Raw genomic sequence first — 16,973 nt, forward strand, 5'->3', positions numbered from 1 at the left:
AGCCAACTTGGTCGGCGAGCATTGGAACGTTCTCATTATATTTGAGCTTGAAACCGAAGAACGATAAAAATTTTGATGCTCGGGCATATAATTTTATAAGGCCAGGCGAACAGACAAACATATCCCAAGCTCGTTTTCCCCCGCTGCTGTGTCCGTACAAATGTCGCCTTTCCGTTTCTCCGCACATGGCGGATTTTTTACAACTTCCGGCTGACTTTTATGACCGCACCGCCGCCACCGCCCTCTGATCCTCGAGTGCCAGGATAGGTCGTTAAATTTTAAGACTGATGTGTTAATGCCCCCTCGAATACTTCTGCCAACAGAAGCAGGCCCGGTGCAAGTTGAGCCAGGAACCGCTCGTCCTGCTGGTAGCATTGCCAAATTTGTTTGACGAATTGCCAAAACATCTGAGCAATTTGTGCCAAGAGCGCGTACAAACTTTGGCAAATAAATTGTCAAATGCCAGCGAAATAAAAAGCTCGAATATTTCACCGAAGACAAGTTGCAATCTGGCACCTTTGCAGACATCCTTGGCTGAGGTGCAACAATGGCAATGGCAATCAGCCATAAGTCGGTTTGGGAGCAATGGCATAATCAGGTGTACGAGGTGACAGGTGAGCTGAGGGCAGGTGAAAAGGCTGGCAGATTAACGACAGCTGAAGGGGACGAATTGAGGCCGTCAAATAAACTTCTGCTGGTGATGAATGGCCACTAGGAGTTTTAAAAGTCCTTGCAAGCCAACTCAGCAATGCAGTTTTTATGACTTTAAAACATAAAACTTTAAAAGAGTATATTTTCCGTTTTTCTTTCAATAGGCATAAATTATTTGACAAATCAATTATCTTATTGTCATCATTGGTATTTATATATATCTTCATTGTCATAAATATATCCTTAAACATTTTTACTTTTTAAAAAAGTATTTAGAAACAAACACAATAGAGTTGCACCTTTTTTAAGGTAAATTTGAAAGAGTTCTTTAGCTACAGCTTTTACAAACACTTTTGAAAACTCCCAAAGGCTCCGCATTCAACTGTAGTTAGAATTCGTTCGAATTGCAACACCTCTATTCTCTCTTCGACAGGCAAAACTAGTTTCACACGTGTCGCAAAGGCCCCGATCAAATAATGCCGTTCGAGCTTGAGTTGGCGCCAAAGTGTTCAATAATTTCCCACTTGGCTTCACTAATTCTTGATTATGTAAGCGCACGTTTATTGATAAATATTTAACGTGATTTTATTTTTATGGTGATCATATGAGGTGCGAGAAATGGTGCTAAATGCTCGCTAATTTCAGTCCAAACTGTTTACATTCCAGCTGCGCAACTGAGCGATTTGAGAGCGCAAACGCGTGACTCGCTTCAATAAAATTGTTCAAAACGAAGCGTGCACTTAATTAAGTCTCCGCCTGGTTCATTACATAATTTAGCATAAATCGCCATGTGCTTGACACGAATTTTCCCATCAGCGGATTCTGATTCGTTTGATGACGTCTAAGTCCCCTTTTTGCTGAGTTTGCCACATCCGTCTCACTATCTTTAACCGCTGTCATGTCAAGCGTTTAAGTTAGTTTTGTCCCTGCGCTGTGGCTTCCTTTTTTGCAGTGGGATAAATGTCTGTATTCGAACACGTATACGCACCATCTGCATATCAATCAGATGCCACAGTGCTGTCACTCTTCTGTCACATTTTCCGGCGTGTGAGAATCCCGGCAAGAGCTCGTTTCTGTCCGGTCCTTCTGGCTTCTCTACTGCTGCACATGAAAAATATGAATCGTTCGCGTTTTGCATATTTATCGGGCGTTTTTCTCCTCCCCCAGTGAATGCTTTTTTATGCCACCCTTCGTGGAAAATTCTATTCGCTTTCCGATAAGAAAACTCAATTAAAATGCTCGACGTGTCGCAAATCAGTTGAATATACATTGAGAACTTTTAAATTGATTGTGGCATACATTGATTTCATTTCCAGCGGTTCGCCTGCGGCGGTCCTCGATGTTCGTAATTTCCAAGCGTTTGTTTTTCAGAATGCAGTTTGCAAATAATTTTGTTGCCTGCCGACAATGTTTGCATTTCCCCGGGGCAAGACAAACCGAAGCGGATGGTGTCTGAAATCGAATGCTGATAACTAAGTAAGTGACAGTTCCTGGAAGGAGGAATACAATCTTTCTTTTCTCCGATTTAAAAATATCTTTTTTAAGAAAAACCTCTCATCCGTTTTTTTCCTTCCTCGAACTTATTATTGCGGTCACAAGAACTCCAGAAATAGACTGCAGGCTTGAATGCGTTTTGAATTTAGTTACATATGGCCGCAAAAATATTATTCATTCGCCTTGCTGGACGGGGGAACGAGCAGCCAACCGCAAAGCTAACTATTTATGTGACCAGGCCGAATCCTTCGGGCCCAGCAGTTCTATGGCATCATCATGTATAAATGAAATGGAAACAGCTTCTATAGAGCGTATGCCAACGAAGGAATTTCAATTTTTACGCTCAACGAGCGCACACAATTCATAGCATACATCATGGCCGAACCTTACTATAAAAACTAGTGAATATTAAAAACCCGCCATTTGTTCAGTAGCTTAGTTTTTCTATATTTGGGCCATTAGGCAAACTTGCGTGGCTGTGAAACTTTGCGATAGGGTAGTGGTAAAAACTACGAGTAAATTGCACGTTTTGAAAAATCAGCTCGCATACTTGCCTTGAGTGTATGCGATTTTTATGATTTACGTTCCATTCGCCATGCTCTAATGTTGTGGCGGGTCACAGATTGATTGCTGGCATTATATGTAGTTGGGGTGGAGCACAATTTTATTGGCTAGCAACATGAATAGGCAGGCAGGCAGTTGTGCCTGAAGAATTTCAGCTATTCCCTCACTGGCAAAAACTAAAATCAATACTCGATATAACAAAAGTTTAACGAAAGTTTATATTATGCTGTCATTGATTGTCTAAATTATGGCAGCAGCTTATGGTTTTCTTTTTAATTAAACAATTATTTTGTGCAAGTTTTAATAGCAATTAAAAATTTTGAGATTTCAATCTAAATTTATAAAAACTTTTTTTTATGAAAATATTTTTCTTTTCGCCCATAGCTTGCATTGCGATCTTGGGACTTACTGTGCAAGCATTAACACACATTGCGGAAATGAAAGCAAGGAGGCTTATCCTTGTCCAAGCAATGGCTTCCTTCCACCTACACAAGTCCAATATTTGTGATGATTCCCCTTTGGGCAGTCAATTTACATATGGATAAACGATTAGCAGCTAATAGATTAGAATCTTGTTTGCCCGCCTGGCAAGGGCGGTCCAAAATTATGGCCCCGGGTCACTGGGAGATCCCAATGAGACTTCCCCCCTTTAAAGTGACAAGATGTGTATCAAATATCAACACATTACGCATACGCCACGTGGCAGGCCCTCCACTGACTGAGAGTGGCACTCAGCTGGCGGTGCGTGCTGGAGTTGCTCGCCACAGAAGGAAGATTGATTGAATCCAGAAGTGACGATAGCAAGCGCAAAATAAAATGGAAAAGCAAACAGTAATGACGGCGGCAACGGCACGTAAACAGAATATTCAACTATTGTGCTGCTGGCACTCTCTAAAAAAAATCGGAATGCTTTAAAAATCTTGTTTGTAATTGATTGATTTAATAATTATATTAGAGAAATATTTATTTTGCGAAATATGTCTTCATTTTCCATGAAATCTTGTTATTTTTTATTTTTTCTGATAAGCTATGGTTAAAAAAAAAGAAGTAATCGTTGGCTCGGTCTAAAGAATTTCATTGTAAAGACTAATTAAACAAATATTCCACAAATGGTTTGAGATAAAGTTTGTAGTTTTAAAGCCTTATATCTAAGTAGGACACTCTAGAAATATATATCAAATCAAATAAATACTTTTGACATTTGTGTATTTTTTGCGAGTATCCACTGTACCGAATGCCATCGAGACATATGCGTGTGTGCGTGCTATTCAAATGTTGGCTGACGCCATTCCTTTTTTTAGTCCCCCTCCCCCGCATTGCGTGCACCTCGCAACTCGACACGAAATTTATGCACACGTTTATTGTTGCTTATGTTTGTTGCTGTGTGCGCGGGTGTATTGGCGTATGTGGGTGGGCTGTGTGCTCAAGTAAAAGCAATATTTCTTTCACTTTTATGATATTCTTTGCCGGCGTCGCCGCCACGCACCTTGAACTTGTCCAGTGCCTTTAACGTTTTCCCATCACTTGGGGCATACTTCTAGGCGCCTCTCCTCCCTCCAACCATTTGGGTTTTCCGGCAGTAATTAATTTCCTTTTTATTGCATGCGCCTTTTTCTGTCCCAGTCCTCGAAAAACTGACCGTTACTCAGTTTTTCTTGGTTCCCGCGTCCCATCTCGACGTTTAATGTGGTCGCGAATCGGTTTTCGTGCCCGTTGAAGTCATAAAAACTGTAATTAAACACGAAGAACTAGTGTCACATGGCGAATACGTGACGTGGGTCTGGTTTCCGTTTAATTGCTCATACGCAGCGTGTGCAGCAGCCAGAAGAAGTCCCGCTCGAGAGTCGGATGACCATGATTTGCATTGAGGGCTTTGAATACTCATCGAAAATTTATGGGACTGAGGAGCATTTGGATTCTCTCAGTGCTCTCCTTTTTGTCGTCTTCATCATTTGCATTTCTCAGTGGCTTTAAGTTGGCCTTTAAGACCTGTTAAGTGAGACAAAGAAGTTGAAGTTGATAGCCCACATTAATCGCACATTGTGGCACATTTTATCAACACAAGAATGTAAAAACGGCAATTAAGATTAAGTCAACTTAATTACGGTTATTAATTACCTGAAACTTGCCAAGCTGTTAGTGTTATGTGAGGCATCTTTTTGCTCCAGGTGCTTTGGGCGTTAGAAATACACCGCCCACACACACTCGCCTTCAACGGGCAGAGATAATAACTCAACTCGGAGCAACTTGCAGCCTGCAGGGCCTGAGGAGGGATATAAAACCGAGCGGAGTTTAGCATCAACATGAGCTGCCTGACAACATGGACTCGGGCGCATAATTACATGAACATTGTTGCATGTTGTTGGGAGCCTGTTTATGGCCGCTTACGCTCATGCTCTTTTGTCCCATTTGTGCGACCTTGCCTGCTCACCAAATCGTATCTGCGTGTAACTGTGCCTGCACATGCAAAAATAGCTGGTACTCAAATGAAAGTACAACAACAGGCATATTACGGATGCCCGTTTTATAAGTCAACAAAATCTTAAAAACCTATACTAAAGTATGCAAATCCAATAAATTTTTGTTTGAACCATTTAAAACAAAGCTAATATTAAGATTTCATTGTACTTTAAAATAATATCCAGCGATGTAAAATCAATTAATCTGATATCAAAAATCATGGTTTGATTAAATTAAGCTCGTTTTTAAAAAATACTAAGGTGATGGTGACGCTCAGTTCCGATCAAAGTAAACATATCCCTACATAATACTTTTAACTCGATTTTTAAGTTATTTCCAAATATTTCAGATTGTAAAAGATATGTACATATATCTGGAGTGAATAGATTTTAACAATAATAATAATAAGTAGCTGTGGCTTAGTGAGATCTTTTTTTTAGTGTTTATCCCCATCTTTGCCCCTCTGCTATCTATCTAACCGAATGTGTGTCTGGCAGTCAGACTGTCTGACTGTCCGCCGGCTTCCTGTTCGCTCGCTGGCAACCTCAAGCGCTCTTCACAGCGCACAAAAGCCAAGCACATGGGCCAAACAAAAGCGCAACATCGGAGGCAGCCCGAACATGACCCTCGAAACAAAGCGAAACGACAACAAACTTGGCCCAACTGGATGGCAACGAACTAATGTGGCATAGATTTTTAGCATAAACAGCGAGAATCGTTTATGGCAACCCAAGGAGAGGCACTTGGCACTCGACTCAAGACCTCAAAAGGAAGCAAGGACCAGACCCTCGTATTCAATTGCAAAACCGCAGCTCGCAAAAACACACGCATACAGCACAGAACAGCACACCAACATCGACACTTTACACACGTCCTTTTGCAGATTTGATGGCGAAATGAAGATGAGAGACATGTCCTGCGGCCTGGCTTATGTATTTAGTTACATTTACAAAATGAAATATTCATACATTCGTGTGCGTTTACTTGGAAGTCGTATACTTTAGCACGAAACCGTGGCTAAAAAGACGGACATTTTACCATCTCTGTGTGCGTATCTCCCCTTTCTATACGGACATTATCTCCCCACATCTTTTGGCATTTGCAATTTGCTTACATTTCACAATTTTCAACTTTGCTAGTCCGATTCACCGTTTCGTATCCCCCCAGCCCCCTTCAGTTGTCCTTTCCTCATAGTGTGTTTGCATGTTTGTGTGTGCTTGGGCTCCTCCTCGCTTTTTAGTTAAAAGTTTTTTCCACTCAGTTTGCTGGCCAAACAAATGCGTTTTGCAGTTTGGCTAAAAAGAGATTATAGCTCTACTATTGAGATAAACAGATTAGATATCCTAAGGTTTAGCCATTTTGAAAACTAAATTACTTAGCTATGCATTTCGAAGATATACAAACTAATTCTCATAACAATGCACGGTTACATTTTAAGTTTTATTTGAACTATTTTCGTTAAAAAATTCAGATCTTTGGGAAATCATTAAAATAGAGATATTATTATAATTATTATTTTTTATATGTTTATGCTTATTTTAATTTTTTAATGAAAGTTGATATTAATAAATTAATTAGTTTAATTGAGTCACACAAATTTGAGTATATACTTCCAAAATAAATAGCATATAATTTTTTGCGCTCTCTCTGATTTAAAATTAAAACATCCACTCTACCCTGCAAAAAATTCACCGCAAAAAAGGGGATCGGAGTTATATAGACCATTTAAATAATAACAATTCCGCATGGACGACCGCAGCAGGGCATCACTGGCAGTTTAAAGTGTACGCCGGCAGTTCTACGAAAAGGTCGAAATCGCAAAAGGGTTGGCCCCAGTCATTCAGGTTTTTAAAACTTTAATGTCAGCAAAATGAATATGAAAATGATTTCATTAGATTAGCGACGCATTGTTGGTACACTCATAGCAAAAGCTAGAAAGACTGATTTACTAAAAAAAGGCTCGAATTGTATCCATGTTTTCTAACGCCGGTAGAATCAATACTTTTAGTGGGAACCGGCGGCTGGGAGTGGATTTGACAGCTTAACTTATTTATTTATTGCCATAAAACTGATTTCAGTTTCAGCTCTGTCATGCACTCAAGCATTCACATTTCAATTACAGCCGGGGCAAGAGCTTTAACACAATATCCGAACTGATTACATTGAAAACCGATAAATGCTGTTAGTTTTTAATTGAATTCGGTAAGGAACGAGTTGCGCCTGGGAACGAGTTGGGCGGGTGCGCTATATGCCAATTTTAAAATTGTTATTCAATTAAATTTGGCAAGATCAACAAGGGTAGAAAAAACTCAGAACAACAAAAATTAATCGAGCCTGTGTAATAAATTGCAATTTATGTTAAACTCATTTTTATTTGTATTTAAATCAGTCAAACAAAAACCGGCAGCGTTCGGAATCCAGAATTAAATCGAATTATGTTAATTAAATACGCCATGCACAAAATGAGAAATCATAATCAAGCAGCCAAGTTGAAGTTGTTGGCCAACTGGTTGACTTATTTATGCCGCACGATTACGCCCACCGCCAGAAAGCATCCAGCCACTTTTATTTTACTTTATTTTCCTTCCGAGCTTCCCTGCCTTTTTGAGGCCACCGCTGGCCTCTTCGCAGTTGAGGGCTAACCGTTCTGGGCTTTTGTCGACCACTCGACACACTTTTAATCCTAATTAATCCTTTTCTGCGAAAAGCCCCGAGCCCAAATGACCAACAGTCAGACCAAAGCACACTGAAAAACTTTGGCGGCAGTGAAATCGTCGACATCGCCACCTCGACTTGTCACAAATTAACTCAATGAGCGACTCTTGTTTCACCGGCAATTGTTGTGGAATAATTTAATTATGCTGACGCTGCTGGGTCACTGGATTCCCGAAAGGACTTTTGCCCGTATGTGGGCGTGTCTTAAAACCCGGTAAACCACTTTCCAGCTCTACGTGGGTCCTCAAAAGTCGGACTAAGTAATTGAGTCTCTGCCGGAAAGCGTGTGTGAGTGGCTTCAAAATGAACAGTTTGCTAAATTAACTGAACTCTCAGTTTAATTTAAACCTGTTATGCCAACGGCTTTAAATTGTTTGTCAGTTTCAAAGAATTTAAAGGACTGGTTTTAGAAATCTTAAATAATTTTTTATGTGTTGTGCAGCTCGTTGCAAAAAATAGTTTGTTCTACCTTTTGAAAAACTAGCCTTTTTAGCGGGAAATCGCTAAAAATAGCTTAACTTTGCACGGCTATACCTTTTAAACTACTAAATGTTAATAACGCTGCCTAAACTTAATTGATTTAAATAAAATAGTTTTCAAATTATTACATTTTTTTTAATTCAAAAACAAATAAGGGTTTTTAGAAATGCATACCCCAATAAATTTATACTATTAAGATTTAATTAAAGCAATTATGTTATTTCTATATAACATAAAATTCTGCTGATCGTAAAGATTTTTCATATATCTTTAAGTTTCAACATTTATAAAAATTTATAGGTAATTCAAATTTCGATATCTAGCTATAAAACAATCAAACAGTTTTTAGAACTGTCATTAGAATGCTTGCCATGACCTATTTCATATACTGACGGCTATCCCACGCTGCGTATGCGTAATCTGTGTTATTAAAATTACTCGTAATTGCCTTCCGGCCATAACGAGTTCGAGCGACTGGCACTTGCGTCCACATGAAAATATAATTACGTGGCAAGTTCAGGCGCCACGTGGCCAGGCAGGTTTATTATTATATAATCGATAGCGAGGCCGATAGCAAAGCAAAAGTCGAAAGCTTTTAATTGGGAATTCGAATTTGTAAACAATTCGGTTTTGGCCCACAACCACGGATGTGAAAACAACACGGTCAACTTTATCACCACAAATGCCAGAACAAAAATATCAACCAAAATTAAAGTGTTGGACTAAAAATAGCGCAAATAAACGCTGGATAAAACTAAAAGGCAGAACCGAACAATAGAAGAAAAAACAAAGGCAAAGCCCACAGAGAGCGGTAACAGGATATGCGAGCGCATAGGGAAAAGGGGAAAAAAAGTAAAGAACAAGTGGAATCGCAGGACATGTGGGACAGTCAAATTTATGCGTTGGGAGGGACAGCGACAGAACCTTAGACAATAATTTTTGCCATGGGAGCCGGCAAAAAGAGAACTTGGCTTGCACACCCTTTATGTCTGGCTTCTATTGCGCCGCACTCGTGTGTTATTTCCGGCAAAAAGCCACATCGACCAAGGAATTTGGGAGAGGAAACCATGTAAACGTGGCCAAAACTTTGCAAAAAATATCGGCGAGTGGCGGCAGAAACGCGACTCAAAGTGGCTAAGACGGATAAGCGCTGCACAAAACGGCTAACGACGAAGTTTTCCCTCCAATTTCGTTCTATAAAGGTTGTTTTTTTTGGCTACTGTGGTTTCTTTTCCGAGATGATTGCTAAAAGAACGACGACAGTTGCAGTGGAACCAGTTTCCCCAGACGGCGTGTTTGGGTTGCTCTCTCCCCTTAAAAAAAAGTAATGCGATTGGGGGCGTGCCCGTGTCATCCGTCTTCGATAGTGTCTTTTGCACCGATTCGCAGCTGGAGCCAAAGTTTACAACTATCCTTTGGGGAAGCTATTAATAGATCGAACTCTATCATCCTCATTGTTTCCAAGTTTCTTTGGGTAGTTTGTAAGCGATTTTAAAGGCATCGCTGCGTATACGCAACGTGACTTACCAATTATTTTTTGTTGAAAAAGTTGCTGTGGCTTTTTGGCTGCAAAGAAAGTGAGGAAAATAATTAGTTTGAAATTAATTTTTTGGCATTTACTTTAAGTTTGAAAGTTTATTTTAGATCAAAGTTGCAGATTTGGTGATGTTATGGTATCTGGTACTTAGAAAATGACATTTTCATATGGTATATTTAATTCCGCAGAAACCTAGTTGATTTAAAAAAAAACATGTAGATGTAAGCAATTAAAAAAATTATTTTTATATTAATAAGTTATTTAACTTTAATTTTAAGTATTTTTAGTTTCTAAAAATGCTGCTACCAAACCAATGTAATCATACTCGTAAATAATTTCTGTTCGAATACAATTAAGTACCAAGCATTGTAAATTACAAACAGATTCGTAAACGACAGTAATAAATTGGACCTCACAGTTAAACCATGCGAAAAAATATAGGAAATATTTTACGAATAACAAGAGTCGGCTTAATTGGTTATATCATAAATTGTCCAAAGTGTACGTCGAATGTAATTAAGTAGACTTGGATTTATAACTAATTTTACCCAAATTTTGAAAGCAACAAATCGAATTAGTATCCGTTGTAGCAGATAGCGCGTGTCCTGCTCGCTTTTCCTTTTCTACTCTCTCTTTATATCCCTCTCCCTGTCATTCGAAGAAATCAATAAATAAAATGATTTTCTCAAAGGCGTTTAAATAAATGAATTGCTGATTAAATGAAGTCGGAAAAGGAAGGAAAGTAGGATTCATGACTGATGGGCGTAAAGGAATGGGAAGTCCCAGAGCGACAACAAACAGCAAGATGAAATGCAAAGAATGCCCGAGAATTTCGGGAACAAAATAAACTTGTAAAAATTGAAGAAAGATAGAGAGTCCATACTGAGGCAAGGTTGAAACATAGCCACAGATGCCGAAGCGACCAGCGAAATTTGCTCGGAGACACCGTTTTATGGCCAATGATGAAGGACGAAGGATACGGGCGACCACGAATGTCGGAATAATAACAAAAACAAATATCCGCACAAAAGCCAATGAACGTCAGTCAGCGACAGACGCCATAAACATGGCCGAGAGCGAAGTTTGAGCCTTGGGTTTTTGGTCGAAAATTCTCAATTTTACCCCGAAGTAAAAGGCCCGTGCCGGGCCTCAAAAAAATAAAAGAAGAAGAGGGAGCCGAGCAAACAAACGCCCGGGAAAATTGCATGCGAAGGGTAATCGCCGAGAACGGGGACTATTTATAAGCGGCTCCACGAAAATCGGGACGTCATATGCTATAAGTCCGCGCGACCTTAACCTTATCCGCATTACACACCGAACACTTAAACGCAAACAGAAAACATGAGGACTCCCACGAGATTGAGAGCGAGCCACTAAAGACAGGTGCGGTGTGGCACTTTGAAAGCTTTTAGCCGGCTCTTCAACTTCATTTAGCTTATACAGATCTTCAGTAATGGTGAGGGTAACCGAAAAACAATTGCTCAATAAGTGTATCTCAAACATAATGTGGAATACCATGAATAAAAATATTGTTTTTAAACTTGTAAAGATTTATATTTTCCTTAACAGTAGAAGTTCTTATTTTATCTTCTTAGATTCTTAACTAACTAACTAACTACTAATTAAATTTATAAAGGAACGTTTTCATATATAGGAACCATCATACGCTTTCAAGTAGTTTGAGCAAAGACAAGTTTTACTTTGACGTTCTCAGGAATTTCACAACAAACCCAAAGCAGTTTTTTAATTATCTACAAAAGTGATTTTCATGAAAAAAAAACCTGCACATATTATTTTACCAGACCGATAATTAACCTAATTGGAGTTCTTGAAAGTTGTCAAGAGCCGAGTTTATGGCCCTTAAAGCTCCTGTTCAATTTGAAATAACTTGTCACGTTCGTTGGTGCGAGGGAGTATAGCCAACAAAGAGAAAACAGCAGACGGATAAAGCCGGATAATACAAAGACGAAAGTGAGTCAATAAATTTGACAATGTTTTTGCAAAAAATCCTTCAAAGGGAAGCTGCCGAGGAGTGGCCAAAGTGAGGGCATTAAAATAAAATAAAAGACTTGCTCAGACAGTTGCTGTTCGGAAAAGTGCGTAAGGATGGAGGAGGGCAGAGGGGTCCAAGGGATGACGGAGAACGAACCGTTGACAAAGTCAATGTTGTTCATAAAAAACGAAAACAAAACTTAATGGATTTCACAGACACTTTGGCGAGTCTCCAAAAGGGCGGCCGAGATGAAAATTGCGCGCGAGAAGAAAAGTGGCAAAATGCGTTGAAGCAGCTCTCAAATAATTTGCGCTAGACATCGCACGTCTCAGTAAAATTTTTGGGGCCATACGGAGTTGTTGCTCTTGATTCCCCATGGTACAATCCCAAAAAAAAATACTGTCAAAATTCTTGCGGACAAGTGTCCCGACTTAATTATACCTGCTAGCAAATAGAATCTCAAAGTATAGTTTCCGTAATGTTACAATGTTGTAAATAGTCCATTTATAGAGACCAAACTGTCCATAAAAACCAATTCAATGTTATTTTAATGCTTCTCTGTATTTAGCTCCCAGCACAGAATGCAAACGTTTTAAACAACTAAAATTGTTCAAAATCTTTTCTACAAAGTCTTCATGTATTTGACAAAGTAGTAAATGTCCGACGGCAATATTTTTTGCCCAATGAAAAATTTTGTAGGGTTAATTAAAATTACAGAAAATCTTAGAATCTCAATGAGTGTGCTGTTTTCGATTGCACAAAATCTAGATTTTTGTTGACGAAAACTATCTGGAGTCCTAATCAAATAAAATCTAAGGGTATTGGCCAAATCTGTCACATATCTTGCAAACTAAAATCAAGTGAATTTATATTGTAAAATAGTTCTAAATATTTTGAACACGGGCTTTTAATATTGTTAAACACGATTTGTATTGTTCTTCAAAGGTTTGAAAACTATTTCAGAAATTAATCACACCCTGGTCTCATACTGTAAGAGGGGTATGAAAAAGTTGCTAAAAAGTAACGCTATGTAGCCCCCTGCCGCTAATTCTAGTACGTATGACATTCAAGGGTAAAATATTTCATAATTCGCACATTTCTGGGGGATTTGGGGAACGCTAATAATTGCGTGCGGGTGTGTGGGTGAGTCTGGTGCTGGCGTAGTTGATATTTGTGGTGGGATTTGTGTTTGGCTTCGGTTGGTTTTTGTTTGTTTACTCAGCACTCAGCTGAGCCGGAGGCCCTCACACACACGCACACACAGCCAGACACACTCGTGCGGCTAATACTCACCTTAACACACACATTCACGCTTTCAAATGCATTTTCTTTTCATTTCGGTTTTTACTTCTTTTTTCTTTTTTGTTTTTTGTGTCGCACTGAAACGTTTTTTTTGTTTTTGTCGCGTTTCGTTTGCTGATAACGAGGACTGGCTGGTGCTTTGTTGATAAAGGGGGATGGGAATTGCGCGAAAGTAAATAGTATATTTACGCGACGCTTAAATGTTTAGTTTTAGTTTTCGTATTATGCAAAAAGTGGTATATGTTTTATACATAACATAAATAACTTTGCACAGGACGATTTTTTCAACCGGCGGCAATTCCATTGCCGCGCACGCACTTCACTGAAAAGCAGCTGCTGCTCCCAGCTGGGGGCGTAGCAGGGGGCACGCGGGTGCGGCGACGGGCACGAGCGGTGGGTGGGCGTGTCGAGAAACGGCCTTGCCCACACGAGCTACGCAGCACGAGTACAACTTTTGCACTGAGCAGATAATTCTGTGCGGGGACTGTCGCCAAATAACAATCTATCTCGGAAAGTCTCTCTCTCGAATGGGTTCTCTCAGCGGCCCTCTCTCTCGGCCCGCTCTCTGTCTTTCTCCGCTCTCTCTATTTCACCGAGTATTTATTGCGGGTCTGCAGCGTTTTTGGAGCTTTTGTGCTAACTCCCGCGCTTCGTTTTGGCTGCTCCAGTTCGCGGTGGCGCCCCGTTAACAACTGAAATAAAGTGTTACCGATAGCAGAAGCAGTAGCAGCTGGGCTTTGTTTACTGTTATTTGGCGCAAGCCACTCTCTCCATTTCTCTTTCTTTTCAGAGGAGAGAGTCCTCTCACGCATTTCTGCGTCTAACAGTGGCTCTGAAGTTAAACGAAAACTCTTATCAAGTTAAGATGAATTTTTAGCCGTCCGTTTCAAGTGGTATTAAGGGTTTTTCAGTTAATTTTTAATTTTCTTAAAATAATCTCAAATTTCATAAAAAAAAAAATATCAATTTAATATGTAAACAATTTTAAAAGTTCATATAAAAAACCCAGTTTAGTTTTCAAGAACCTTTTTGAAAATTGTTTCCCACTAATATATTTCTTTTCCTTTTTGTATTCTCATTAAATAGTTTAAGATTTAAAGACATAATTTTTATTTTGTAGGTAGTGAACGCTTTTCTATGTTCTTTTAGTGGAATTTAGTAGATTTTTATAATTAGGCCGTATCTATTCCACTGTACACCGTGGGATCGGCGCAGGCGCCGGACTTAGCCTGGCCTTGTCTTTTCGCCGATAGTTGTTGAGCTAAAAGCCGCATAGTTGTTGCTGTCAGAGCTTCCTAACTCAATCTTGGGAAGCCATGAGATTGAGTGGCCAAAGAGAAATGTTAGTAAGCAGTTGGGACAAGCCTACTTTTAGGCGGGGCTTTGAATTTTAGGATTAGCTTAATTAATGATATGTTAATGTTAAAATGTTACATTTTATTTTGTATATATTTTTTTTATACCCTTGCAGAGGGTATTATAATTTCAGTCAAAAGGGTGCAACGCAGTGAAGAAGACATCTCCGACCCTATAAAGTATATATATTCTTGATTAGCATCACTAGGAGAGTCGATCTAACCATATCCGTCTGTCCGTCTGTCCGTCCGTTTCTACGCAGTTTTAAAGCTATCTGCATGAAACTTTCCCAAAAGTTGTCTTTCTATTGCAGGTAGTATTTAAGTCGGATCGAGCCGGATCGGACGACTAAAGCATATAGCTCCCATAGGAGCAATCGGAAAAATAAATATAAAAAAATTATAACTTTGGTGTTTTTCAATTATTTTTTTTTAGTTCTTCGAGATATAGTAATGGTTAAATATTTCAGAATTACGGTTTAAATTTCATCAAAATCGGACGACTATAGCATATAGCTCCCATAGGAATAATCGTATAGCTGCCATAGGAACTATCAAATAATTAAGCTGCAAATCATCATAGCGTCAATGTTTTTAAAAATACACGCAAGTAAATCATAATTTTAACGTTTTCAAGAGTATTAAGTTATTGAAATAGCTGCAAGGGTATATGAACTTCGGCTTACCGAAGTTTGCTTCCTTTCTTGTTAATATTTCAAGAAGTAAGGATTTATGTTTTATAATTTTAAACTTCCTTCCAAGTTGTAAATATAAATTTGGTCTAAAAACACCTTTGGATATTTTTCTTAGCCACACAAATTAAACAAAAGTAAAACGACATGGAAGACAGGATTAAGGGCTAACAACATTCTTTAAAAATACATTTAACAGCAAATTAAAAACAAATTGTTAATGCTTATAGCTTGAATATAAATTGATCTCATTGAAATCAAATCAATGCCAAATAATTATACACTCAATTTAGAAATCACTATCTAATGCTTGAGATACTAATGCCATCTGCAGAAGAGGGATAATCCAACCGCTGACGGAGGTCAGTAGAACGCAATTAATTTGAAGCTAGCCGGCTCCGATGTTGTCGTCTCCGGCTGTTCCTGCTGCGGATCAGCCTCCGCCTGAGCATCCGCATCCGGGTCGTCTTCCGGTTCCGGCTCCGATTCCTCCTCCGCCACCCGCACCCCGTCCTCGCAAACGGCAATGGGCTGGCGCTCCAGAAGGGGGCGTGGCAGGCGGCTCAGGAAGGCCGAGCAGTAGGTCCGGATATTCTCGCACTCGCCAGGAGTCCGCTTGACCACAAACGCACACGTCTGGATGATGTCATGCAGCGTATTGTCCATGTACTGGAACACCAAGTGCTGCTCCTCCGCCTCGCCATGCGTAACCACTTTGCCATGCAAACTGTCGGCCGGGGAAATGAAAAGGCAATTAGCGATTCACCATACCAAAGCCATCGAAAGTTCATCTCACCCAACTGGCTTGCCGGGAATTTTCATTTCCAGCTCATCATATTTGCCCAGAACATAGTCGAATTGGGCTTGGGCATCACTTTCCTCCATCTGTGGGATTGACAATTAATTGCAATTATATTCTATTTACAATCTTACATAAACTTAGCTTACTTAAAATCTATTTTAAACTTTCTATTTAAAAAATTTATAAAAATTAACGCAAAAATTAAGGCAAAAAATTCAAAATCATCATAAAGTTTAAGTCTTTTAAAAATTTTGTTAGGGTCTTTGTTTATAAATCATTTATATGACTTATCCATTACAAAAACAGCATATTAAAAACCATTTCATACTCACATCTTCGATGCAGTGATTTGGAGGAATGCAGATTGTTAACTGTAAAGTGCTTTAGAATTATTGACTCTTAAAATATTTTTAATCAGCGCTCACCACAACTTTGGACGTTGAAATAAATACCAGAAAGAGCAGCAGACAGCTGGATAAATCCATGGTTAAACCGTACGCTGTGATCAGCTCAAACTAAACTAACTTAAAAATCAGAAATGGTCAGCGGATCGCAATATAACTGCGAAATATGAATATAAAATATTCTCGCTCATTGTTCTCGCTTCGCTTCGGTGTTAAATGTGACGTCATGATAATTATAAAATAGAAAAAAAATCAAACATTAGCAAACAATTGGGGACTCATAAAAGCTTGGCAAATCTCACACGCGAGCTACCCATTGATATTAAAATATTTGCACTCAAATGAGTGCTTCTGACTCGTTGACGGTAAATGAGTTTTTTTAGAAGCAATTTCATAAACGCATGTTTGTAAACACATGAAAATACTTTTACTTACTCATTACACTACGCAATTATTACTTATTTGCAATTTTTTGTGTCTAACAGAAGGGAAAGCTGGATAAATTTTGGACATAATTAGGCAAG

General features: G+C 39.1%; 2 protein-coding genes across 4 annotated transcripts in view; both read right to left on the reverse strand.

Annotated features, from left to right (window-relative positions):
- The window catches only part of LOC128255504 (cGMP-specific 3',5'-cyclic phosphodiesterase), a 44,136-nt gene extending 30,261 nt beyond the window's left edge, over positions 1-13,875 (reverse strand). The window contains exons 1-2 of one of the 2 annotated variants that reach the window (XM_052985156.1): positions 13,188-13,875; positions 9,892-9,930 (exon numbers count right to left, since the gene is read on the reverse strand). The gene's annotated coding sequence lies outside the window, so the exon portion shown is untranslated. The remainder of the gene's footprint in view (positions 1-9,891; positions 9,931-13,187) is intronic. The other variant, XM_052985173.1, reaches the window with a different exon arrangement.
- A 1,534-nt stretch (positions 13,876-15,409) lies between these two features.
- LOC128256876 (uncharacterized) lies at positions 15,410-16,635 on the reverse strand. Of its 2 annotated transcripts, none has more exons than XM_052987582.1 (4): positions 16,471-16,635; positions 16,378-16,416; positions 16,040-16,128; positions 15,410-15,970 (listed from the first exon to the last, which is right to left on the reverse strand). In XM_052987582.1, exons 1-4 carry the CDS (start codon positions 16,528-16,530, stop codon positions 15,607-15,609), a joined length of 552 nt encoding a protein of 183 aa, XP_052843542.1. In that variant the 5' UTR covers positions 16,531-16,635; the 3' UTR covers positions 15,410-15,606. The 2 variants fall into 2 exon arrangements, with proteins under 2 accessions (XP_052843542.1, XP_052843550.1); XM_052987590.1 differs by having other exon boundaries at positions 16,378-16,443; positions 16,498-16,523.
- Positions 16,636-16,973: the final 338 nt, after the last annotated feature.

Source organism: Drosophila gunungcola, chromosome 3R (genome assembly GCF_025200985.1).
Source record: "Drosophila gunungcola strain Sukarami chromosome 3R, Dgunungcola_SK_2, whole genome shotgun sequence".
In the NCBI taxonomy this organism is placed as follows: domain Eukaryota; kingdom Metazoa; phylum Arthropoda; class Insecta; order Diptera; family Drosophilidae; genus Drosophila; species Drosophila gunungcola.